Below are 25,887 nucleotides of genomic sequence, written 5' to 3'. Positions count from 1 at the left end.
GATGTTTACAGCGATTGCCGCGTTCAGTACCATTTGCAGCTCCTCAGATACTGAGGCAGTCTGTGACTGCATGCACAAGACTTGGACAACAGTCGAGGCTTGGGCTGATGAGCAGCAAGTAACATTTGTGCCACGCAAGTGCCAGACAAAGGCCATCTCCACTCCACAGGAGTGTGATGGAATACACCCCACTTGCCTGGATGAGTGCAGCTCCAACAACACTCACCATCCAGGACAAAGCAGCCCACTTGTTTGGCACCCATCACCACCTTTAAACATTCACTCCCTCCATCAGCACATAATGGCAGCAGTGTGTACTGTCTACAAGATGCACTGCAGCAACTCACCAAGCCTCCTTCAACAGCACCTGCCAGACCTGCAACCTCTACCACCTAGAAGAGGAAGGGTAGTAGGCTCATGCGAAAACCACTACCTGCAGGTTCCCCTCCAAGTCGCACACTATCCTGACTTGGAAACATATCGCCATTCCTTCACTGTCAATGGGTCAAAATCTTGGAAATCCATTCTTAACAGCACTGTGGGTGTACCTACACCACGTGAACTGCAGTGGTTTAGGAAAGCGGCTCACTACCACCTTCACAAGGGCAATTTGGGATGGGCAACAGATACTGGCCTTGCTAACAACGCTCACGTCCCATGAACGAATCTTTAAAAAGTCATGGCTGATCTATCTCAACTCCACCTTCCTGCACTATCCACATATCCATTGATTCCCTTAGTACCCAAAAATCTGTCAGTCTGTCCTAAATATACTCCGTCTAAGCATCCACAGCCCTCTGAGGTACAGAATTCCAAATTTCTCATCTCCGTCCTAAATGGCCAAACCTTTATTCTTTATCCTCCCAGCATCTACCCTGTCAAGCCCCTTAAGAATTTCAGTTGTTTCAATGAGATCTCTCATTCTTAAACTCCAGAGAATATCAGTTTAGTCTACTCAATCGCTCCTCATGGAACAGTCCCCTCCTCCCAGGAATCAATCTCATAAACCTACGTTGCACTCCCCCCAATGCAATAATGATCTTCCTTCAGTAAAGGGAACAAAACTGTACACCGTATGTTCTAACTAAGGCCCTATATAATATAAAACAAAAACAAGAAATGCTGGAAATACTCAGCATGTCTGGCAGCATCTGTGGAGAGAGAAGCAGAGTTAACATTTCAGGTCGGTGACCTTTCATCAGAACTGATGAAGGGTCGCTGACCTGAAATGTTAATTTTGCTCCTCTCTCCACAGATGCTGCCGGACATGCTGAGTATTTCCAGCATTTCTTGTTTTTGTTTCAGAAACTTTGAGATTTGTGTACCCAAGTCCCTCTGAATACCAACATTTCCCAGTCTCTCATCATTTTAAAAATATTCTGCTTTTCTATTTTTCACACTACTCCACATTAAACTGTCTCAATCCTTTTGCAGCTTTGTGTCGTCCTCACAGCTTACTTTCCCCTACCTAACTTTGTATCATCTGCAAACTTGGCAACTTCATGAATAGGATGGGAATAGAGGGATACGGACCCCGGAAGTGCAGAAGATTTTAGTTTAGGCAGGCATCAAGATCGGCGCAGGCTTGGAGAGCCGAATGGCCTGTTCCTGTGCTGTTCTTTGTTTACACTCAGTCCCCTCATCTAAGTCATTGATATAGATTGTAAATAGCTGATGCCCAAGCACTGATCCTTATGGTACTCGACTAGTTAGAGTCTACCAACCCAAAAATGATCTGTTCATTCCTACTCTGTTTTTGTCCATTAACCAATCCTTTATCTATGCTAGTATATTATCCCCAATCCCTTACACCCTAATTTTATGTAATAACCTCTTGTGTGGCACCTTATCAAATGCTTTTTGAAAATGCAAAATATCCACCCTGCTAGTTAAACTGAAAAAAAGTGCTCTCAGATTTATCAAATACAATTTTTCTTTCATAAATCACTTTGTATACTCTGCCCAATCATGTTATGATTTTCTAAGTGTCCTTTTAGTGTCCTTGATAGATTCTAGGATTTTCCCTACTACTGATGTCAGGCTAACTAACTTAATACGTTTCCTATTTTCTGTTTTCCTTCTCTCTTGAATAATGGGGTTACATTTGCTATCTTCCAATCCATGGGGACTGTTCTAGAATCTAGGAAATTAGTTGTCTAAAAGCAAAAAGACAAGAATATTAGGGTTTGAATTGTTGTTCTAATGTGTTCATGGAAATCTAGCAAGAAAGCCTAATTGGTTATGATTTTCCCATCTACTGAAATGTTAATCCTTTGATGTTTGAGTATTAGATTTTTAGATGGCTGCAGCTGAAAGTACATCTTCTACATAGATTATCTAAATTGTTTTCAACAATTGCTCTTTTTTCCCATAGTATTTGCATCTTAACTTAAGTTTGTTTTAAAATCTGTTTGCAGAGGAAATCTGACTAAGGCCATCGATATGTTTAGCAAGGCCATTAACCTGGCCAAGTCAGAAATGGAGATGGCACATCTGTATTCGCTTTGTGATGCTGCATATGCACAGACGGAAGTTGCTAAAAAATATGGATTGAAGCCCCCAACACTCTGATTTAAAAAGTACCACAAAGCTATTCCCATTGTTCTTCTGTTAAGCCTCTGATAACTTTTATAAACTGTTGAATGCCACAGCAATGTTTGTGATATTTGTTAATGTTTTCTGTATAGGTGCGTAAGTAGTTGATGAATATGTGCAAAAAAATTGCACTCGAATTGGCCTATAAAGTGGAATTACCTTTTATGGCACTGAACAAAACTTTTTTTTTTACACTAACATAATCAGGCCACACAAAACATCTTATGGTTACTTTCATATAGGATGATGTGCTTTTTTAAAAAAAAAAGAAACTCTTGTACAGTACAAGATTGGCACTCCCTTTAAAAGTAAAAATTGTTCTAGCTAACTACAACAAATGCAACAAAATTGTGATTTCATATTTTCCATTGTGTATTATGGGCATGGGCTACAATAAGTTTGTTTGCAATTATCTTTACATTTTTAAATCTTCTGTTCAAAATGTGTTCCATGGTATATGAAATGGCTCAAAAGTCTGAATATGTAACGTATGGTATATAGTTTGACTTGGTAAAGATGATACTCTCTACATTTGTAGTAAACCAATTCAGTTATACTGTGCTGAAAATGTCTTCGCAAAATATGCATTTAAGCACATCCAGTGGGATATAATTGTACAGTAGAGCTCTAATCAAATTGCTGTTTCCAATGAGAGGTTGTTGTATAAACGGCATTAAAAAAAAGTTTGGGGTGTCTTTAAAAAGCAGGTGGTTTGCTGATGTGGAAAGATTCTCATCTGGGCTTTGCAGTGTGTTTTGCTGTTTACATAATTGATGCAAAAATTTATGCCTGTAGAGATGATACTGTGTAGGCTGCCACTAGCTTAGAGGCAAAAGCTTCTCCATTCCCATTTTAATGTATTCACGTGCAGGTCTGAGGCACAGTGAATTTTATTTTGATCTTGCTAAACAATCTTTTTTTGTCTGGCATAATCCATTTGATGTAGAAATGGAAAAGGCCTTCATTGGAAGCATGTGCTCTTCATAAAAGCATTCTGTGTTACCAAGAACTGATGACTGTTAATTACAATATTGGACAATGCACTGGAAAAAAGGTATTGAACTAGTTTTTTGTAAATGACCGATACAGTGTAAACTAAATAAATACTGCATTCAGATTGAAAATGGTCAGTGAGAACAGTGTTAAAGGGATAGAGAGTAAATTCATCCAATATTGCATTCAGAATGAAAATGGTTAGTGTAAGAAATTTTCAAACAGATTGAAGAATCAGAAGTATAGCCAACACTACTGTATACTGCACTGGGGAGAAAGCTATTAACTATGTATGATGTGTTAAAGGAGCAGAGATCTGGCATTTATGTTTCTGGCCCTTGGTGCACGAGTCACGATAGATGTGGCAGTCCGCCTTGGGGATGGGTTGGTTGGGGGGTGGGGGAGAAAAGAGTATTGGGGGAGGGAGAGACAGGCGCATGCGTGCATAGTTGGCATGAGTATGCTAGTTGTGTCATTTTCTGTTTTTATTTCAGATTTACAGCATTTGCAGTGTTTTGCTTTTGTAAATTAGAGTGGGTGAATTTAATGTCAAATGGCAGGTACAGAGAGAAATAGAGAAGGCAAGATTGGATTGAGAGAAAAACATGAAGGAAAAGTAACATTTTAATTGACATTTTTAAATTGCCAATTAAATTGGCAGTAATTAATCACGTTGAGAGGGTAAATGGACTGCAATGGACAAGTCTTAACTTACTGTAGTCAGTTTAGTTTGTGTCTGCTGCACAAATACAGCAACTTCACACCATTCAATGTATTTGAATGGCGACCTGCAGTTTTCCTGAAGCTTACAGCACAACTCGAACAGCAACTTTAGGATTTTCGCGTTTAACCCTGCTTCTGCCCCAGGCCTGACGTTCTGTGCAATTTGTGCATAAATAGCGAATTGTTGAGAGTTTCTCCTGAACTGTCTGCATTTTCTTGTCTGTTCCAAGAGATAATGTCACTAGGAGATGGCCGGCAGCATGCGAGGTTATACTACCTACGGGATAGGGAAATCTTGATGGACCTGATGGTCTTTAATTTCCTTTTTGTACATTTGTATTTGCAGAATGTCTCTGGCTCCTCCCTGGTGTGTGGCTCAGAGTTCATCCAATCAGGAGCTGAGCCCAGAACCACACTCCAATCCCCATCAGAGAACTCTTCCGATATGCCAATTCTCACACGTTTACTGCCAAAGATGTGATTTGTTTTAAGCCTCTTGCACGATCACACGAGCGCTGTGAAATCTTGTGGTTCTTAAAATCTGCATTCCAAAACTGGAGTGGCAGCATTACACCGGAGAAATTGTTGGCTTTCTGACTCAGAAGGACATAGCCCTGCCAATGCTATAAAGCAGCACTTACTCACCAATAAACTGCTCACCGCTCAGTTTGGGTTATGCCAGGACCACTTGGCTCCAGACCTCATTATAGGATGGGGGGAGTGCGCTCCACTGGAGTCATACCTAGCACAAAGGAAGATGGTTGTGGTTTTTGGAGGTGAAACATCTCAGCCCTGGGATATCACTGCAGGAGTTCCTCAGGGATGTGGCCTGGACCCAACCATCTCCAGCTGCTTCATCAGTGACCTTCCCTCCATCTTAAGCAGAAGTGTGGATGTTCACAGCTGATTGCACAATGTTCAGTACTATTTGCAACTCCTCAGACAAGGCAGTTGTCCTCACATTTAGTAAAGACCTAGACAACATTCAGGCTTTGTGAGGCTGGTACAGGCTAAACCAGATCTACACTCTGCTGCAATTTTCTGTAGTTTTTGAGATCAGGCAAACCTGATCAACAGAATCTAGAAGCAAATGAATGTTCGAGCCTCCACCATGACTGGCTACGTTCCTTGAGCAGATTGGTGATTAGGTTTGCATGCAACACTGGACAATCAATTTGTAAACCCAGCCCTTTTTCCCCCCCCCCCCCCCCCCAAAAAAAAATCCTGCAATAGTCTGGACTACCTCAGGGTGGGCTCTGTATAGCTGAGTGCGCTGACTGTTGTGTTGTTCACCCCAGCCAAATGTGGCACCAAGCGTCGAGCATCAATGAGAAGCAACGTGTCATCATTACAGGGCGGTCCAGGAGTCGATCCCACCCGGTTATAGACATACTAGACTGCGTCTGTCTGGAGAGTCAGTCATTATGGCTCAGAAGGAGGCTATTCGGCCTTTGCTAACTATTCTCAATATGCCCTGCCACCTTCAAAGATCTATGCACGTGAACCCCCAGGTCCTGCCCCTGCACGTTCTTTAGAACTGTGCCATTAAGCCTATAGTGCCTCTCTCTATTCCTTCTGTCAAAATGCATCACCTCACACTTCTGTTAAATTCCATCTGTCACTTGTCTGCCCATTCTGCTAGTCTATGTCCTGGTGCAGTCAATTGGTATCATCCTCACTGCTTGCCACATCTCCAAGTTTAGTATCATTGGCAAATTTTGAAATTTTACTCTATATTCCAATATCCAAGTCATTTTATATATATCAAAAAAGCAGTGGTCCTACCATCTTCCGGTCTGAAAACCAACAATTTAGCATGACTCGCTGTTTTTTGTTAAGCCAATTTTTTTATCCAATCTGACACTGACCCTCTTATTCCAATAGCCTCAATTTTGTTCAGCCTTTTATGTGGTATTTTGTCAAATGCTTTCTTAAAATCCATACCTACTTTAATTATTTTATCTTAGGGGCACAAAGTAGGCCTGGAAGGCTGCCCCTTACATTTTGCTAAAGCTGGATGCCTAGGATAGGGAAGAAATGCAGCAGAAGGATGGGATAAACCATTGACTGGGCATTTAGACAAGTATACAATGTTGGATGGGTGGTCATAGCGGTCAATTAAAAACCAAGTTAAAAGATGTAGGGTTGGCACTGAACAATAGAAGGAACACAGGGATGGTATGAGGACAATTTCAGTTGCATTGCTCCCACCATTATGGTGTCTCCACTGTCATTGATTTGACTTTGGTGGGTATGTGCTCTTTGTTTTAGATCCACGTGCTTTTGTTCCTTACAACTTTAGCCTGTACTTTTGTTTTAAAATTCCTTTTGTTCATCTGATACTAACTGTGCACCTGTGGTCAAAGAAGAAATTACACAAATACTGGAGCAACAAGAATTACAGTTTTTCTTTTATAGCTCCCCTCATACAGTAAACCACAATCTATAAATACTAAATGCAGATTCTGGATCCAAAAAACATATTGACTTGCTTCTTGTAACATTATTGGCCACAGATTCTGATGCTAGCTGAGTATTAAAGACAGAAGATTCTACTGGTTCTGGAATTAGACAATTGACGCCTTCTTTGGAATCAGAAGGTGCAGAATGGCTGCAATGCCATTAGATGAACCAGGATCACTGATATAAGAGGAGCTGTCTGACACCATTGGAGTGTGTTAGATGAGCTGGGCGATAGTTGGCAAGGACCCAGGGATTGGCAAACCCAGATGACACTAGTACCACCTGGTTCATGAGCTTCTCCCTGACTGCTTCAGTCTCATTGTCTCATGCTAAGCCCAAGCTCCTGATTTTTTTTTTTAATTTTGCATGATAAAGTGCACTGAGTTCATTTAAGAAATAATTTATTCCAGGACAAAATAATTCAATTCAGGAGCAATATTTACATTTTCCGTTTAAAGTAATTAACAGAAGGATTAGAGGGGACTTGAGATGAAATTTCTTTCACCCATAAGATGGTAGGAGTCTGGATCTCGCTGCCTGAAAGTATAGTAGAGGAAGAAACCCTCATTACATCTGAAAAATATTTAGTTATCAACTTGAAGTGCCCTAACCTACAAACCAAACCTGAAATGTGGGATTAGGCTGAATAGCTCTTTTTTTAGCCATCATAGACATAATGGGCTAAATGGCCTCCTTTTGTGCCATAATATTTGTTTCTATATTTAGAACAGCCACTATCAAGACAGACTCCACTTTCAGTAATATTGTCTGAGGCTCTCAAGCTGAGTGCCAATACACTGGGTTTAATTAAGAAATAAACTATTGGGTATTGCTGAAAAAAAAAGAGACATGCTGGCAAAGCTTTTCATCTTGCACTCATCAGGACAGACAAGAATGCCAAATTTCAAAGGGAGCAACAATTTATACTGCATGGAAAAAGGGATGCTGATGGGTTGGCAAGTCGACTCTGGTCGAGGGATTGCCATGGAGAATGCACCAGGGAACTATTGTCCCCCACACTTAGTTTAATTCAAAATTAGAATTAGAATATTACAGCGCAGTACAGGCCCTTCGGCCCTCGATGTTGCGCCGAGCTGTGAAACCATCTGACCTACACTATTCCATTTTCATCCATGTGTCTAACCAATGTCCACTTAAATGCCCTTAAAGTTGGCGAATCGACTACTGCTGCAGGCAGGGCATTCCACGCCCTTACTACTCTCTGAGTAAAGAAACTACCTCTCACATCTGTCCTATATCTATCACCCCTCAACTTGAAGCTATGTCCCCTCGTGTTTGCCATCCCCATCCGAGGAAAAAGACGCTCACTATCCACCCTATCTAACCCTCTGATTATCTTATATGTCTCTATTAAGTCACCTCTCCTCCTCCTCCTCTCCAACGAAAACAACCTCAAGTCCCTCAGCCTTTCCTCGTAAGACCTTCCCTCCATACCAGGCAACATCCTAGTAAATCTCCTCTGCACCCTTTCCATAGCTTCCACATCCTTTCTATAATGCGGTGACCAGAACTGCACGCAATACTCCAGGTGCGGTCTCACCAGAGTCTTGTACAGCTGCAGCATGACCTCGTGGCTCCGAAACTCGACCCCCCTACTAATAAAAGCTAACACACCATATGCCTTCTTGACAGCCCTATTAACCTGGTTAGCAACCTTCAGGGATTTATGCACCTGGACACCAAGATCTCTCTGCTCATCTACACTAACAAGAATCTTCCCATTAGCCCAGTACTCTGCATTCCTGTTACTCCTTCCAAAGTGAATCACCTCACACTTTTCCGCATTAAACTCCATTTGCCATCTCTCAGCCCAGCTCTGCAGCCTATCTATGTCTCTCTGTACCCTACAACATCCTTCGGCACTATCCACAACTCCACCGACCTTAGTGTCATCTGCAAATTTACTAACCCACCCTTCTACACCCTCTTCCAGGTCATTTATAAAAATGACAAAGCAATGGCCCCAAAACAGATCCTTGCGGTACACCACTAGTAACTAAACTCCAGGATGAACATTTGCCATCAACCACCACCCTCTGTCTTCTTTCAGCTAGCCAATTTCTGATCCAAAGCTCTAAATCACCTTCAACCCCATACTTCCGTATTTTCTGCAATAGCCTACCGTGGGGAACCTTATCAAATGCCTTACTGAAATCCATATACACCACATCCACTGCTTTACCCTCATCCACCTGTTTGGTCACCTTCTCGAAAAACTCAATAAGGTTTGTGAGGCACGACCTACCCGTCACAAAACCGTGCTGACTATCTCTAATGTACTTATTCTTTTCAAGATGATTATAAATCCTGTCTCTTATAACCTTTTCTAATATTTTACCCACAACCGAAGTAAGGCTCACAGGTCTATAATTACCAGGGCTGTCTCTACTCCCCTTCTTGAACAAGGGGACAACATTTGCAATCCTCCAGTCTTCCGGCACTATTCCTGTTGACAATGACGACATAAAGATCAAGGACAAAGGCTCTGCAATCTCCTCCCTAGCTTCCCAGAGAATCCTAGGATAAATCCCATCTGGCCCAGGGGACTTATCTATTTTCACACTTTCCAAAATTGCTAACACCTCCTCCTTGTGAACCTCAATCCCATCTAGCCTCGTAGCCTGAATCTCAGTATTCTCAACAACATTTTCTTTCTCTACTGTAAATACTGACGCAAAATATTCATTTAACACTTCCCCTATCTCCTCTGATTCCACACACAACTTCCCACTACTATCCTTGATTGGCCCTAATCTAACTCTAGTCATTCTTTTATTCCTGATATACCTATAGAAAGCCTTAGGGTTTTCCCTGATCCGATCCACCAATGACTTCTCGTGTCCTCTCCTTGCTCTTCTTAGCTCTCCCTTTAGATCCTTCCTGGCTAGCTTGTAGCTCTCAAGCGCCCTAACTGAGCCTTCACGTCTCATCCTAACATAAGCCTTCTTCTTCCTCTTGACAAGCGCTTCAACTTCTTTCGTAAACCACGGCTCCCTCGCACGACAACTTACTCCCTGCCTCACAGGTACATACTTATCAAGGACACGCAGTAGCTGCTCCTTGAATAAGCTCCACATTTTGATTGTTCCCATCCCCTGCAGTTTCCTTCCCCATCCTACGCATCCTAAATCTTGCCTAATCGCATCATAATTTCCTTTCCCCCAGTTATAATTCTTGCCCTGCGGTATATACCTGTCCCTGCCCATCGCTAAGGTAAACCTAACCGAATTGTGATCACTGTCACCAAAGTGCTCACCTACATCTAAATCTAACACCTGGCCGGGTTCATTTCCCAGTACCAAATCCAATGTGGCATCGCCCCTGGTTGGCCTGTCTACATACTGTGTCAGAAAACCCTCCTGCACACACTGGACAAAAACTGACCCATCTAAAGTACTCGAACTATAGTATTTCCAGTCGATATTTGGAAAGTTAAAGTCCCCCATAACAACTACCCTGTTACTCTCACCCCTGTCGAGAATCATCTTCGCTATCCTTTCCTCTACATCTCTGGAACTATTCGGAGGTCTATAAAAGACTCCCAACAGGGTAACCTCACCTCTCCTGTTTCTAACCTCAGCCCATACTACCTCAGTAGACGAGTCCTCAAACGTCCTTTCTGTCGCTGTAATACTCTCCTTGATTAACAATGCCACACCCCCCCCTCTTTTACCATCTTCTCTGTTCTTACTGAAACATCTAAATCCCGGAATCTGCAACATCCATTCCTGCCCCTGCTCTACCCATGTCTCCGAAATGGCCACTACATCGAGATCCCAGGTACCAACCCATGCTGCAAGCTCACCCACCTTATTCCGGATGCTCCTGGCGTTGAAATAGACACACTTTAAACCAGGTTCTTGCTTGCCAGTGCCCTCTTGCGTCCTTGTAACCATATCCCTGACCTCACTACTCTCAACATCCTGTACACTGGCACTACAATTTGGGTTCCCATTCCCCTGCTGAATTAGTTTAAACCCCCCCGAAGAGCACTCGCAAACCTCCCCCCCAGGATATTGGTACCCCTCTGGTTCAGGTGAAGACCATCCTGTTTGTAGAGGTCCCACCTACCCCAGAAAGAGCCCCAATTATCCAGGAAACCAAATCCCTCCCTCCTGCACCATCCCTGCAGCCACGTGTTCAACTCCTCTCTCTCCCTGTTCCTCGCTTCGCTATCACGTGGCACGGGCAACAACCCAGAGATAACAACTCTGTTTGTTCTTGCTCTAAGCTTCCACCCTAGCTCCCTAAATTTCTGTCTTAAATCCCCATCTCTCTTCCTACCTATGTCGTTGGTGCCTATGTGGACCACGACTTGGGGCTGCTCCCCCTCCCCATTAAGGATCCCAAAAACACGATCCGAGACATCACGAACCCTGGCACCTGGGAGGCAACATACCAACCGTGAGTCTCTCTCGTTCCCACAGAACCTCCTATCTGTTCCCCTAACTATGGAGTCCCCAATGACTAATGTTCTGCTCCTCTTCCCCCTTCCCTTCTGAGCAACAGGGACAGACTCTGTGCCAGATATCTGTACCCCATTGCTTACCCCTGGTAAGTCGTCCCCCGCAACAGTATCCAAAACGGTATACCTGTTGTTGAGGGAAACAGCCACAGGGGATCCCTGCACTGCCTGCTGGTTCCCTCTCCTTCCCCTGACGGTAACCCATCTACCTACTTCTTTTACCTGAGGTGTGACTACCTCCCCATAACTCCTCTCAATAACCTCCTCCGCCTCCCGAATGATCCGAAGTTCATCCAGCTCCAGCTCCAGTTCCCTAATGCGGTTCTCGAGGAGCTGGAGTTGGGTGCACTTCCCACAGATGCAGTCAGCAGGGACACTCTTGGCGACCCTTACCTCCCACATTCTGCAGCAGGAACATACAACTGCCTTAATCTCCATTCCCACTATTCCAAATTCCCAACAAATCTACTGAAAAACCAAAAAAACAAAAAGTCAAAACTTGTTAGGGTCGCAATCCAACGGACAGAACTTCTTAAATAAAATGGCAGAATGCCTGGACATGTTCCTTTTGCCTGCAGAGGACAGCTCCCTGCATATGAATATATGTAGCTTTTAGCAAGCATAAGTGAGCCAGACTGATGATCTTAAATAGGTTGGTGTAATTCTTAGCACAAATCAGGATTGTTTAGTAAGTGCTGGTTAATGTTTGATACAATCTGCCAGTCGTTGGGATGTACAGCCTACATATCTGGCATCGTACTGGTACCGGAATTCATATATCACATTACTCATTTATGTGGTAGGCAGAATGTCTTTTTGGCTTGACGGCAGCAACCGTTTCGTGGAAAATACGACTTGTGTTGCTACTGCATAGTGGCAGTGTGAAACGGCTAGCTTCACCTGTTCGCAATAGTCAGAGTACTGACTGTACTCAACCAGCCCATACTTGCAAAACTCAGAACACAATGTCTAACGTTAGATGTGATTGCACGATTGGAGAACACTTGTGAACAATCCCGAGTGTGCTAAGAATTACACTAACAACCTTGACGAAAAGCTTTAACAGCATGTCTCTTTTTTTTCAGCAATACTCAAGTTCTATACAACCAAGCGATTAAATAAACTATTCCAGGAACAACATTTCCTTTTTTTTAAAAAAAAACAGATACTACCTTTGTCCCCCAGGATCAAATATTGCCAACAGCTTTAAAGAATGGAAGTAATTAGTATATTACTCATTTGCTGCAATAGTTGCCTCTTTGAGAGTCCCTCGATCTAGTGTAGGTTTTCTCATCTCCATCTTGAGCTCTCTGCTTATTATCTTGGTCTCTCTTTTGTATCTACGTCCCACCTTTAACTCTTCCTCTGTCAATTTCTTCTCCCCCTTTCTAAGCCTTCTATTCTCTCCCATTCTGCTGGATCCGTGTGCTCTATTTAGAGCATTTGGAATCGGGTTTTCTAATGAGAAAAATGAATTTTGAGTTTTGTAACTCAGGAAAATTGGTTAAGGCTGCCATGTGGCCAGGATGGGATTCCTTAGCTGTGGTATTTTAATTTTCACTCCCACTGCTGTTTTCTTGCATGAGTTGCAAAGTACCGTACTGGCCCCACAGCTGCTAAGACCCTGATCTGAAAATTCTTGCTTTAGAAGTAAATACCCAATTCTCTTGAAAGCTAGCACCTGGGCCAGTGTCAGAATGGTGATATATGAACCAAGGTCAGTCAACAGAGCCCGAGTGGGATTACTGGTGTGGAGGAACATCTAGCCCTAAGGTTTCAGTTGGGGGCCTAGTAAATATGAATAACCACACAGCAGGTTTTGGGCTCACTGTGGGTAAAGTCACAGGACATCTCGCAGTGACAACAAATAAAGGGCTCAATCCTGCTGTGCCTCAGTGTTACTGGATCTGTTCAAATGTTCACAGTAGAAACCATTCGGTCTACCTACTGGAGCAAATGATGACTGCAGCCCCGCTGACCATTCAAGCCAACTCCCCTTCTACTGCTGCACAGTTACAGCAAGAACAGGACCATTTAAATTGTCCGCCTGTGCCCAGTGCAGCTCTTCAACTGATGCAATCTAATCCTTGCCTTTCCCCATATACTTTTACATTCTTCATTTTCAAATATCATTATTTAAATGATGTTGCAGTTTCTGTCTCAATAGCTACTTCTTCTTATAACTGCCTGTGTGAAGAATTTCTTCAGTTGCCTCCTTTGAATCTCAAGCCTGAATTTTCAGTAATGGTGCACATTTCTGAATAACTGTTTATTCAGATGTTCTCTCTCTCTCCCTCTCAGCCTCTCCTCTTACTTAGTCCAATTCATTCTATCTCAAAACTGCACGCTGGGACACTGCTCAACACCAACCCGCAATTCAAATAGGGATATTCTCAGCTGTTCGAATGGTCAGTTTGGGCTGACTCCCTCAACTGTTTAAATTGTCTATTTAAGCTGAGATATCCCACAGACTATTCCAGGGTCTAGGATAAGCTAATTAGAACAACCAACATGACTGAGCAAGAAAGCCTGCACATTTTACACAGAACAGTTTCATTGCCCTGGATTTGAGCCTTTATATCTGAATGGTCGTTATAGTGGATTTTACTGTTATTCTGATTTATAAACAAACATTCTATAGCAACAACTTTGAGGGTCAGCTGGCTAGCGATTTTCCATTATTAGCACTCCATTCACAAAGCAAAGCTGTTCAGATCTTCTAACTGACCACATTCACTCCTAGATAGATCAGCCAGTTGGTCGGTCAGTGCAGCTCCTTCTTCACTTAAACCAGTTGTGCAGCCTCCTGCCTCATGTTTAATGACTGATGTCTGATCTCACTATGATGCACAGTGTGAGATTGTCTTGCCTTGTGATGTCACGGTTTGACTTGTCCTGTTAAAAGGGCCTCAACTTGATGAGTGATTGAAGCCCAATGATTTGCCATTTAGGTTAAAATAACTTGATGTGCTAGAATGCATTAAAAGGTTTCTATGTCATTACAACCTAGAGAACAGGGTGTGTGAGCTATGGGTAGTGATGGGTTTGTTTGCCTTTATTCTCCCTTGGTGGAGGATGATTCCAACATCCCAATGTCCCTCTGAAACAGCATTTATGTTTCTTGGTTTCTTGGTTTTGGAGCGCTATAGATCTGGGTGTCCAGATCATCGCTGGTCCTAGACACCATCGATCAGGACCGACTGATGCTGGCTTGCTGCCAATGAGTTGGTGCAACCAGCCAGTGCTGGTGTGGGCCTTAGATGGAGCTGAATCCAATTTCTGCTGGGCCATAAGTGTTTGCCCAAGGGAAAAGCCAGGGGAGATGAACCAGTTCTATTAAGCTCTATTATGTACTTGCATATAGCAAGGCGCAGGTCTGGAACTTCAGAGTGGGACACCATGAACTTTTATAACTATTGCCCGCCCACAAGACTACCTATGACCAACACCATGGAAAATCTACCAGTGGGTTGTATACATTTATAGAACAGGGAATGAGAACCATACTCAAGGACTGGCAGCATTTGGTCAGTGAGGGACCACAGGACAGACCTGAGAGTGGGGCTGAGTTACCATCAGTAACCAGGCTGCAGGCCCAAAACTACCTATGAGCAACACCATGGATGGGCTGCTAGTGGCGACAAATTCATCCACTCCCCCATTCAGCACATCAATATTACTGTGTCTGTTAAAATGTTCATATTGCTGGTTATTACTTTCACAAATTATGATACAAGTTAACCATGGTGAGACAAACCCTTCAATGTCCACAACCTTCCATCTAATCTGCTGGTTGATGACATATTCATTATTTGTGTTCCCCTCACAAAGCAAAACTGGTCAGATTTTCTAACTGACCACATTCACTCCTGGATAGATCAGCCAGTTAGTTGCCATCAGTACAGATGCCTTTCTTTCACCTCCACTGGTTGTGCAGCCTCCTGCCTTATAGTTACCCAGCTTATAAAGCTACTGTGATCTTACTATGATGCACAGTGTGAGGTTGAGTCTTGCCCTGTGATGTCACAGTTTGACCTGTCCAATTAAAGGGACCGTGATGAAAGTGTTTGGCAAATCTTAAAATTAGAGGAAGGATATTCATGAGAGAAATCAGGAAAAACTTTTGCCATTAAGGGTAATGGAATCTGGATTTCTCTCCCAAAAGAGGATCAACTGAAGCTTTCAAGACAGAGTTAGATAGATTTTTGTTGGGCTGGTGTATCAAGGGATATGGAGTTAAATGCAGATAAATGGAGTGGAGATGATCAACCGTAATCTAATTGAATGGTGAAACAGGCTCAAGGGGCTGAATGGCCTACTCCTAATCCTATGTAATACATTATTGAAACCTCCATGATAACATCGGAACCTGCGTGAACAGGGTAACTGTATCTCCTTAACCAGATTGAAGGATTATGAATTAACCTAAGGACTGAAAAGGAAGTGTAAATTAGAGTGGGTGAATTCAATGTCAAATCAGGTACAGAAAGAGAAGGAAAGACTGGATTGAGTGAAGACAGAAATTGAAAATTTAGAAAAATGTCAAATTTGGCATTAAAAATCTCCCTACAACTAAAACCTGAAGGAATGAGAGTCCACACTTCTTGTTATTTGGCCTCCTTGTCTCGAGAGACAATGGGTAAGCGCCTAGAGGTGGCCAGTGGTTTGTGAAGCAGCGCCTGGAGTGGCTATAAAGGCCAATTCTAGAGTGACAGACTCTTCCACAGGTGCTGCAGATAAAATTGGTTGTCGGGGCTGTTACATAGTTGGCTCTGTCCTTGCGCTTCGGTCTTTTTTCCTGCCAACAGCTAAGTCTCTTCGACTCGCCACTCTTTAGCCCCGCCTTTATGGCTGTCCACCAGCTCTGGCGATCACTGGCAACTGACTCCCACAACTTGTGGTTAATGTCACAGGACTTCATGTCGCGTTTGCAGACATCTTTAAAGCAGAGACATGGGCGGCCGGTGGGTCTGATACCAGCGAGGAGCTCGCTGTACAATGTGTCCTTGGGGATCTTGCCATCTTCCATGCGGCTCACATGGCCAAGCCATCTCAAGTGCCGCTGACTCAGTAGGGTGTATATGCTGGGTATGTTGGCGGCCTCGAGGACTTCTGCGTCCACACTTATAATAGTTAATCTTAGTGTCAGATTGGAAGTAATTACAGTAGTACTGAATGAGCTATATTTCCTCCAACTTAATATTGGAAAGATCGAAGCCATTGTCTCCAGAAAATCCACTCCCTCACCACCAACTCCAGCCCTCTTCCTGGCAGCTGTCTGAGACTGAACCAAACCGTTCACAACCTTGATGTCACATGTGACTTTGAGATGAGCTTCCAACCACATATTCCCACTGTCACTAAGGCCACCTATTTCCATCTCCGTAACATTGCCTGATTCCACCCCTCCCTTAGCTCATCTGCTGCATCCATACCTGTTAACTCTGGACTTGACTATTCAAATGTTCTCCTGGCTCACCTCCCATCTTTTACACTATAAAATCTGGAACTCCTCCAAATTTCTGCTGTCCTAATCCTAATTCGCGACAAGTCCTGTTCACCCATCACCTCTGTACCAGCTGACCTACATTGGCTCCAAATCTGGCAGCTAACATAAAAGAGAATCCAAAAGATTTTTTATAGACATGTAACTAGTAAAAAGGTGGTAAATGGAGGAGTGGGGCCAATTAAGGACCAAAAAGGGGATTTATGCATGGAGGTGGGGGCATAGCTGAGGTATTAAATGAACACTTTGCATCAGTCTTTACGAAGGAAGAAGATGCTGCACAAGTCATGGTGAAAGAGGAGGTAATTCACAGACTTGAAGGGTTTAAACTGATAAGGAGGAGGTATTGGAGGATATCTGTACTTAAAGTTGATAAGGCACCAAGAGCGGATGAGATGCATCCAAGGATACTCAGGGAAGAGAGAATGGAAATTGTAGAGGCACTAACCATAATTTTCTAGTCTTCCTTAGATTCAGGGGTGGTGCCAGAGGACTGGAGATTTGCAAATTTTACACTCCTGGTCAAAAAAGGGTGTAGAGATAAGCCCAGCAACTACAGGCCAGTCAATTTAACTTCAGTGGTGAGGAAGCTTCTAGAAGTGATAATTCGGGACAAAATTAATAGTCACTTGGGCAAATGCAGGTTAATTAGTGAAAGCCAGCATGGATTTGTGAAAATTGCGTTTAATTTGCTGGAGTTTTTTGATGCGGTAACAGAGAGGGTTGATGAGGGTAATGCTGTTAATGTATATATGGACTGCCAAAAGGCATTTGATAAAGTGCCACACAACAGACTTGTGAGCAAAGTTATAGCTCATGGAATAAAAGGGACAGTAGCAACATGGATATGAAAAATTGGCTGAGTGACAGGAAACAGGGAGTAGTAGTTAATGGATGTTTTTTGGGCTGGAAGAAGATTTGTAGTGGAGTTTCCCAAGGGTCAGTGTTAGGACCCTTGCTCTTCCTGATATATATTAATGACCTAGACCTTGGTGCACAGGGCACCATTTCAAAATTTGCGGATGATAGGAAGCTTGGAAGTATTGTGAACTGTCAAGAGGATAGTGTCGAACTTCAAAAGGATATAGGTTAGTGGAATGGGTGGACAGGCGGCAGATGAAATTTAATGCAGAGAAGTGTGAAGGGATTCATTTTGGAAGGAAGAATGCAGAGAGACCATATAAAATAAAGGGTACAATTCTAAAATGGGTGCAAGAGCAGAGGGGATCTGGGTGTATATGTGCATAAATCATTGAAGGTGGCAGGACAGGTTCAGAGAGCTGTTAATCAAGTATACAGTATCCTGGGCTTTATTCATAGGGGCATAGAGTACAAAACAAGAAAGCTATGTTAAACTTATATAGAATACTGGTTCGGCCTCAACTGGAGTATTGCATCCAGTTCTGGGTGCCACACTTTAGGAAAGATGTGAAGGCATTAGAGAGAGAGTGCAGAAAAGTTTCACGAGAATGTTTCCAGGGATGAGGAACTTCAGTTACGTAGACAGATTGGAGAAGTTGGGACTGTTTTCCTTGGAGAAGAGAAGGTTGAGAGAAGATTTGATAGAGGTATTCAAAACCGTGAGTGGTCTGGACAGAATAGAAAGATAAAAACTGTTCCCATTGGTGGGAGGATCGAGAACAAGGGAGCATAGATTTAAAAGGTAATTGGCAAAAGAAGCAATGGCAACATGAGGACAAACTTTTTCTCACAGTGAGTGGTTAAGATCTGGAATGCACTGCCTGAGAGTGTAGTGGAGGCATTCAAGAGGGAATTGGATTGTTATCTGAAAAGGAAGAATTTACAGGGCTACGGGGAGAAGGCAGGGGAGTGGCACTAGGTAAATTGCTCCTCAGAGAGCCAGTGCAGACACAATGGGCCAAAAGGCCTCCTTCTGTGCTGTAACAATTCTGTGATCTCTCCAAGATATCTATACTCTTCCAATTCTGGCCTCCTGCACACCCACGTTTTTAATCATTCCACCATTGGTGGCTGTGTCTTCAGCTGCCTAGTCCTCAAGCTCTGGAATTCCCTCCTTAAACCTCTCTGCCTTTCTACCTCTTTCTTCCTTTAAGACACTCCTTAAAACCTACCTCTTTGACCAAGCTTTTGCACATCTCCCTTAAGATTTTATGTGGCTCAGTGTCAAATTCTGTTTGCATAATGCTCCCATGAAGCACCTTGGGACTTTTTCCTATGTTAAAAGTACTATATAAATGCAAGTTGTCACATCATTAAAAAAAAAGGTATTAGACTGGAACGGACAAGAGTTAACTTTGTGGTGCATAGCTACTGGAAATACAGCAACTTCATACAATCCAATGGCGAGGCATACATATGCTAACGACGGAGTGATATAACTGGGACAGCAATTTTTGGATTGGAGTTAAACTGTGCATCTGCTACTAGCCTGACGTTGCTTTACCATTTATGCATAAGTAACTGATCACCATTAGCCTCAACATTATTTTAATAGGAAAATCTGGGCCAGTATTATAAAGAACATAAGAAATAAGAGTAGGAATAGGCCATTGGTCCTTCGAGCCTGCTCCACCATTCAATAAAAACATGGCCAATGATCTACCTCAACTCCCAAGTTCCCACACTATTCCCATGGTCCTTAATTCCCTTAGTGTCCAAAAATCTATCAATCTCTATCTTGAACATATTAAACAACTCAGCACCCACAGCTCTCTGGGGTGGAGAATTCCAAATATTCACAACCCTTTGAATGAAGACATTTTTTCTTCATCTCAGTCCTAAATGTCTGACTCCTTATTCTGAGACTGTGACCCCTAGTTCTCAATTCCTCAGCCAGGGGAAACATCCTCCCAGTATCTGCCCTGTCAAGCTCCTAAATAATGTTGTGTTTCAATTAGATCACCTCTCATTCTTCTAAATTCTAGGAATATAGGCCTCATCTACTCAATCTCCCTTCAAAGGACAATACTCTTACCCCAGAAATCAGTCTAATGAACCTCCATTGCACTCCTAAGGTAAGTATATTCTTCCTTAGGTAAGGAGAACAAAACTGTACACAACACTATTTTTTAAAATTATTTAGAGATACAGCACTGAAACAGGCCCTTCGGCCCACTGAGTCTGTGCCAACCAACAACCACCTATTTGTACCAATCCTACATTAATCCCATATTCCCTACCACATCCCCACCATTCTCCTACCACCTACCTACACTAGGGGCAATTTGTAATGGCCAATTTACCTATCAACCTGCAAGTCTTTGGTTGTGGGAGGAAACCGGAGCACCCAGCGGGAACCCACACAGTCACAGGGAGAACTTGCAAACTCCGCACAGGCAGGACCCAGAACTGAATCCGGGTCGCTGGAGCTGTGGTGCTAACCACTGCGCTGTGAAGGTTCTAATGAAGGGTCACTGATCTGAAACGTTAACTCTGTTTCTCTCGCCACAGATGCTGCCAGACCGTCTGAGTATTTCCAGCATTTCTTGTTTTTATTCCGCTTCATAAGTCTGTATTGACTTTACCTATTCATATTAGGATCTCTGTAGTTACCTTTTCTAAGATCCTGGGGTGCAGTCCATCAGGTCCAGGGAATTTGTCAACTTTTAGTCCCATTAATTTCTTTATTAATTAAAATAAGTTCCTCATTGTCGTTAGATCCTTGACTCCACACTATTTTCAGGACATTTTTTGTGTCTTGAGCTGTGAAGATAGATACAAAGTATTAGTTCAACATCACTGCCATTTCCTGATTCCCCATTATAATTTCTGCAGTCTCTTTCCACTGGGCCAACATGTACTTTTGCTGGCCCTTTTTTTTAAAACCTTTATTTTATTTTGTTTCATCATTTTTTTTTAACCATGTGCCTGCCTACTGCATTTTTCATGTTTGTGCTTTTGGCTAGGACTGTTCATTAACACTCTCTCTGCACTAATGCTTTGCCGTTCACCACACCATTAGCACACTCTCTTTGCCTTTGCCCCATGACCTTCCTGTCAGTTAATCTCTCCGGCCTTCTGTCCTATCGCACACCTTCCGTTTTGTTCTCTTTGTAGGATGTGGGCATCGCTGGTTAGGGAAGCATTTATTGCCCATCCCTAATTGCCCTTGAGAAGGGCATGGTGAGCTGCATTCTTAAACCGCTGCTATCCATGAGGGGTAGGTGTTGACTTAGTCAAAGCCCCCAATCAAAATAAACTATTCTGATTGTGGTGGGAGAAACGCACTGTTAATTCAATCCCATCCCTCCACAGATTGCCTGACATATCATTTTAAACTTTCAAAATTAAAGAAAGACCAGCCAAATTGTACCATCTATTAACCCCCGAATGAGACTAACCAAACCAGATGTTTTTAAATCAACAAATTAACTGTTTAATTAGAAAAACTATATCTTCTTAGTGTTTAAGAATTTAAACAACATTTAAAATAGAAGAAATTACAGTCCTTACAAATTTACACTCTGCCGCAGATGAAAACGTCCAAGTTTGCTTGAAGTCCTCAGCCATCCGATGGGGAGGGGAAAAAAAAGGTTCTTCAACAGTAGAACAGTCCGTAGTCTAATTCCAGCAGTAAGTGATGCTTTCCTTCGCCAGCGATGAATTTCCACAATTAATGACTTGCAAACACTTTTTAAATGAATCAATTTGGCTTTAGAATTTTTGAGGGATAAAAGATTGTCACAGTCTAACTTCCCTTCCTTCAGTTTAAATTATCAGAGATCTCTGTTTTGGCTTGACTTTTTTTTAGAATTTTGAGAGATAATAATGAATTAACAGACTAAATTTTCCTCCTTCAGTTTAAATAGTCTGTTTCTCCTTTCAGGTGCTAACATACAGCTGTCTTTGTGTGTCCCCTGTTAGAACAGACTGTCAACTAAAAAGCTAGTTTAAAAGATAATTGCAACATTGTATACCCGGTCCCAGGTCTCTGAATGGCTGTTGCCGGGTAACCAGGATGCATTCTTTGAAGCTGGTTGGTTCCCTCTCCGTATGCTTGTATCTAACAGCAACCAAAATGCACTTTTTCTAATTCTCGAGGCTTGCTGGTTCTTAAAGCAGTACAGCTCCTTTGCTGTCTTGAAGATATATTTCCCAGAGAAAAAAAAAAGACAGGATCATGACAGAAGGTAACACCCACAGTGCTGTTAGGGAAGGAATTCAAGGAATTTGCCCCAGTGACAGTGAAGGAATGGCGATATAGTTCCAAGTCAGGATGGCGTGTGGCTTGGAGGGGAACTTGCAGGTGGCTGCCCTTGATCTTCTAGATGGTAGAGGTTGCGGGTTTGGAAGGTGCTGTCGAAGGAGTTTCTGCAGTGCATCTTGTAAGTGGTACACACTGCTGCCACTGTGCGTCAGTGGTGAAGGGAGTAAATGTCGATGGTGGTGGATGGGATGCCAATCAAGCAGGCTGGTTTATCCTGGATGGTACATAAGAACATAAAAACGTAAGAAATAGGAGGAGTAGGCCATTCGGTCCCTCAAGCCTGTCCTGCCATTCGATAAGATCATGGCTGATCTGCCCCAGACCTCAACTCCTCATAGACCTCAACTTCCCGATATTTCAAAAATCTATCTGCCTCCTCTTTAAATACTTTCAATGATCTAGCCTCCACAACTCTCTGGGGTAGAGAATTCCAGACATTCACTACCATCAGAGAAGAAATTCCTTCGCATCTCAGTTTTAAATGAGCGTCCCCTTATTCTGTAACTATGTCCCCTAGTTCGAGATTCCCTCCCAGTGGAAACATCTTCTCAACATCTACCCTGTCAAGCCCTCTCAGAATCTTGTACGTTTCAGTAAGATCACCCCTTATTCTTCTAAACTCTAATGAATAAAGGCCTAACCTGTTTAGCCGTTCTTGAGAAGTCAACCTTTTCATCCCAGGAATTAGCCTAATGAATCGCTTTTGAACTGCCTGCAATGCTAGTATATCCTTCCTTAAATATGGGGACCAAAACTGTACACAATACTCCAGGTGTGGCCTCACCAACACCCTGTACATTTGTAACAAGACGTCCCTATTTTTAAACTCCAACCCCCTAGCAATAAAGGCCAAAATTCCATTTGCCATCTTAATTACTTGCTGCACCTGCATGCTAACCTTTTGTGTTTCATGCACAAGAACACCCAGATCCCTCTGTGCTGCACTTTTCTGAAGACTATCTCCATTTAAATAATAGTCTGCCTTTTGATTCTTCCTACCAAAGTTCATGACCTCACACTTTCCTACATTAAACTCCATCTGCCAAGTTTTTGCCCACTCACTCAACCTATCTATATCCCCTTTCAGATTCCTTATGTCCTCATCACAACATGCCCTCCCACCTATTTTTGTATCATCAGCAAATTTGGATACTCTGCCCCTTCCTCCAGGTCATTAATATAGATAGTAAATAATTGAGGGCCTAGGACTGATTTTGTGGCACTCTACTAGTTATGTCTTTCCAACCTGAAAAAGACTCATTAATCCCGACTCTCTGTCTTCTATGAGTTAACCAATCCTCAATCCATGCTAACAAATTACCCCCAATACCGTAAGCTCCTATCTTGTGCAATAATTTTTTTATGTGGCACCTTATCGCATGCTTTCTGGAAATCTAAATACACTACATCTACCAGTTTCCCTTTATCAACTCTGCTTGTTATATCCACAAAGAACTCTAGCAAATTTGTCAAACATGATTTCCTTTTCACAAACCATGTTGACTCTGTTTGATTGCGTTAAGCTTTTCCAAATTTCCTGCTATATCTTCCTTAATAATGGACTCTAGAATTTTCCCAATGACTGATGTTAGGCTGACTGGCCTATAGTTTCCTGTTTTTTGTCTCCCTCCCTTCTTAAACAGGGGCATCACATTAGCGCTTTTCTAGTTCGCTGGAACCCTCCCAGAATCCAGTGAGTTCTGTAATATTTCAACCAATGCCTCCACTATCTTTGCAGCCACTTCCTTTAAAACACTTGAATGCAGGCCATCAGGTCCTGGCGACTTGTCTGCCTTTAGTCCCATTAGTTTGTCAAATACTTTGTCTTTCGTGATAGAGGCTGTTAAAAGATCTTTCCTCCCATTAACTCCTTGTTTATCTGATATCTGTGGGATGTTTATAGTGTCCTCCACCGTGAAGACCAATGCAAAATATTGGTTTAAATTATCTGCCATTTCCCTGTTCCCCGTTATCAATTCTCCAGTCACATCCTCCAAGGGTCCCACGCTCACTTTAGCTACTCTCTTTTTATATCCCCGTAGAAACTCTGGCTGTTTGTTTTCATATTTCTTGCCAATTTACTTTCATAATCAATTTTCTCCCTCTTTATTAGCTTTTTAGTTATCCGCTGCTGGTTCCTAAATAAATTCCCAATCCTCTGGCCTACTACTAGTTTTTGCTGCTTTGTATGCCTTAGTTTTTGATTGGATACTCTCCTTGACTGCCTTTGTTCACCACGGGTGGATCATCCATCTCATCAAGTCCTTCTTTTTGACTGGGATAAATTTTTGCTGACTGTTATGAAATATCTGCTTAAATGTCTGCCACTGCTCATTCACTGACCTTCCCCTTAGTCTATTTTCCCAGCCTGCTTTAGACAACTCTTACTTCAGACCTCTGTAATTGCCCTTGTTTAAGTTGAGGACACTGGTTTGAGATCCGAATTGCTCGCCCTCAAACTAATTTTGAAATTCTACCATGTTGTGATCGCTACCCCCTAGAGGATCCTTAACTATGATATCTCTTATTAATCCCATCTCGTTACACATTACTAGATCTAAAATAGCCTGTTCCCTGCAACGTATTGGTCTAAGTAACAATCCCTGATGCACTCTACAAATTTGTCTTCCGTGTTACCTCTGCCAATCTGATTTGGCCAGTCAATATGCAAATTAAAATCATCCATGACAATTGTAACACGCTTCTTAGACGCCTCCGTTAGTTCCAGAATTATACTTTGTCCTACAGTGAGGCAACTCTTCAGGGGCCTATAGACGATTCCCACCCATGACATCTTCCCCTTGCTATTCCTTATTTCCACCCAAATTGATTCCACATCATGATCTATTGTACCTATATCACTATTCACCACCGCACTGATACCTCCCTTTATTAACAATGCTACCCCACCTCCTTTTCCTTTTTGTCTATTTTACCCGGAATGTCGAACACCCTTGAATATTGAGTTCCCAGTTTTGGTCACCCTGCAACCAAGTCTCTGTAATAGCTATCAAGTCATACTCATTAATTTCTATTTGTGCCATTAACTCATCTATCTTGTCACAAATGCTGCGTGCATTCAGATAAAGAGCCTTAAGCTTTGACTTTTTGCCATTATTACTCATTCTGGTTCTAATTTCTGCTGCACTCTTCCGTTATATTTTCTGCCCCTTCCTATCACACTTCGATTATCATTCGCCTCTTCACTACCCTGCACCTCTGCTCTCGGTTTTTTTTTTTAAACTTCCCTCCAATTGAACCCTCCCCCCCACTAATTAGGTTAAAAGTCCTAACTACAACCCTAGTTATATGATTCGTCAGGACACTAGTCCCAGCACGGTTCAAATGAAGCCCATCCCAACGGAACAGCTCTCTCCTTCCCCAGTGCCCCATGAATCGTAACCCATTTCTCCCACACCAATCTTTGAGCCACGCATTTACCTCTCTAATCTTATTTACCCTACGCCAATTTGTACGTGGCTCAGATAGTAATCCGGAGATTATTACCTTTGTGGTTCTGCTTTTTAAATTTAACCCCGAGCTGCTCATAGTCCCTCAGCAGAACCTTTTTCCTAATCCGACCTATGTCGTTGGTACCTATGTGGACCATGACAACTGGATCCTTCCCCTCCAACTCCAAATTTCTCTCCAGCCCAGAAGAGATGTCCTTAACCTTGGTACCAGGTAGGCAACACAGCCTTAGGGACTACATCTTTGCTGCAGAGAACAGCATCTATTCCCCTAACTATGCAATCCTCTATTACTACCACATTTCTTTTTGCTTGCCTGGATGGCTGCAGTTAAAACAGCACTCTAAGCTCGGGGGAGAAGAGTATTCCATCACACTCCTAACTTGTGCCTTGTAGATGGTGGACAGGCTTTGGGGAGTCAGGAGGTGAGTTACTCGCCGCAGAGTTCCCAACCTCTGACCTG

General features: G+C 42.7%; 1 protein-coding gene across 1 annotated transcript in view; it reads left to right on the top strand.

The window, feature by feature from the left end:
- The window catches only part of tomm70a (translocase of outer mitochondrial membrane 70 homolog A (S. cerevisiae)), a 41,280-nt gene extending 37,676 nt beyond the window's left edge, over positions 1-3,604 (top strand). The window contains exon 12 of the mRNA XM_068041026.1: positions 2,418-3,604. Within this exon, the coding sequence (XP_067897127.1) occupies positions 2,418-2,571 (154 nt within the window). The 3' untranslated portion in view covers positions 2,572-3,604. The remainder of the gene's footprint in view (positions 1-2,417) is intronic.
- The last annotated feature ends 22,283 nt before the right edge of the window (positions 3,605-25,887 follow it).

Source organism: Heterodontus francisci, chromosome 10 (assembly GCF_036365525.1).
Source record: "Heterodontus francisci isolate sHetFra1 chromosome 10, sHetFra1.hap1, whole genome shotgun sequence".
Classification (NCBI taxonomy): domain Eukaryota; kingdom Metazoa; phylum Chordata; class Chondrichthyes; order Heterodontiformes; family Heterodontidae; genus Heterodontus; species Heterodontus francisci.
Note: the sequence above shows the minus strand (reverse complement) of the source record. Positions and strands in the feature narration are given on the sequence as shown.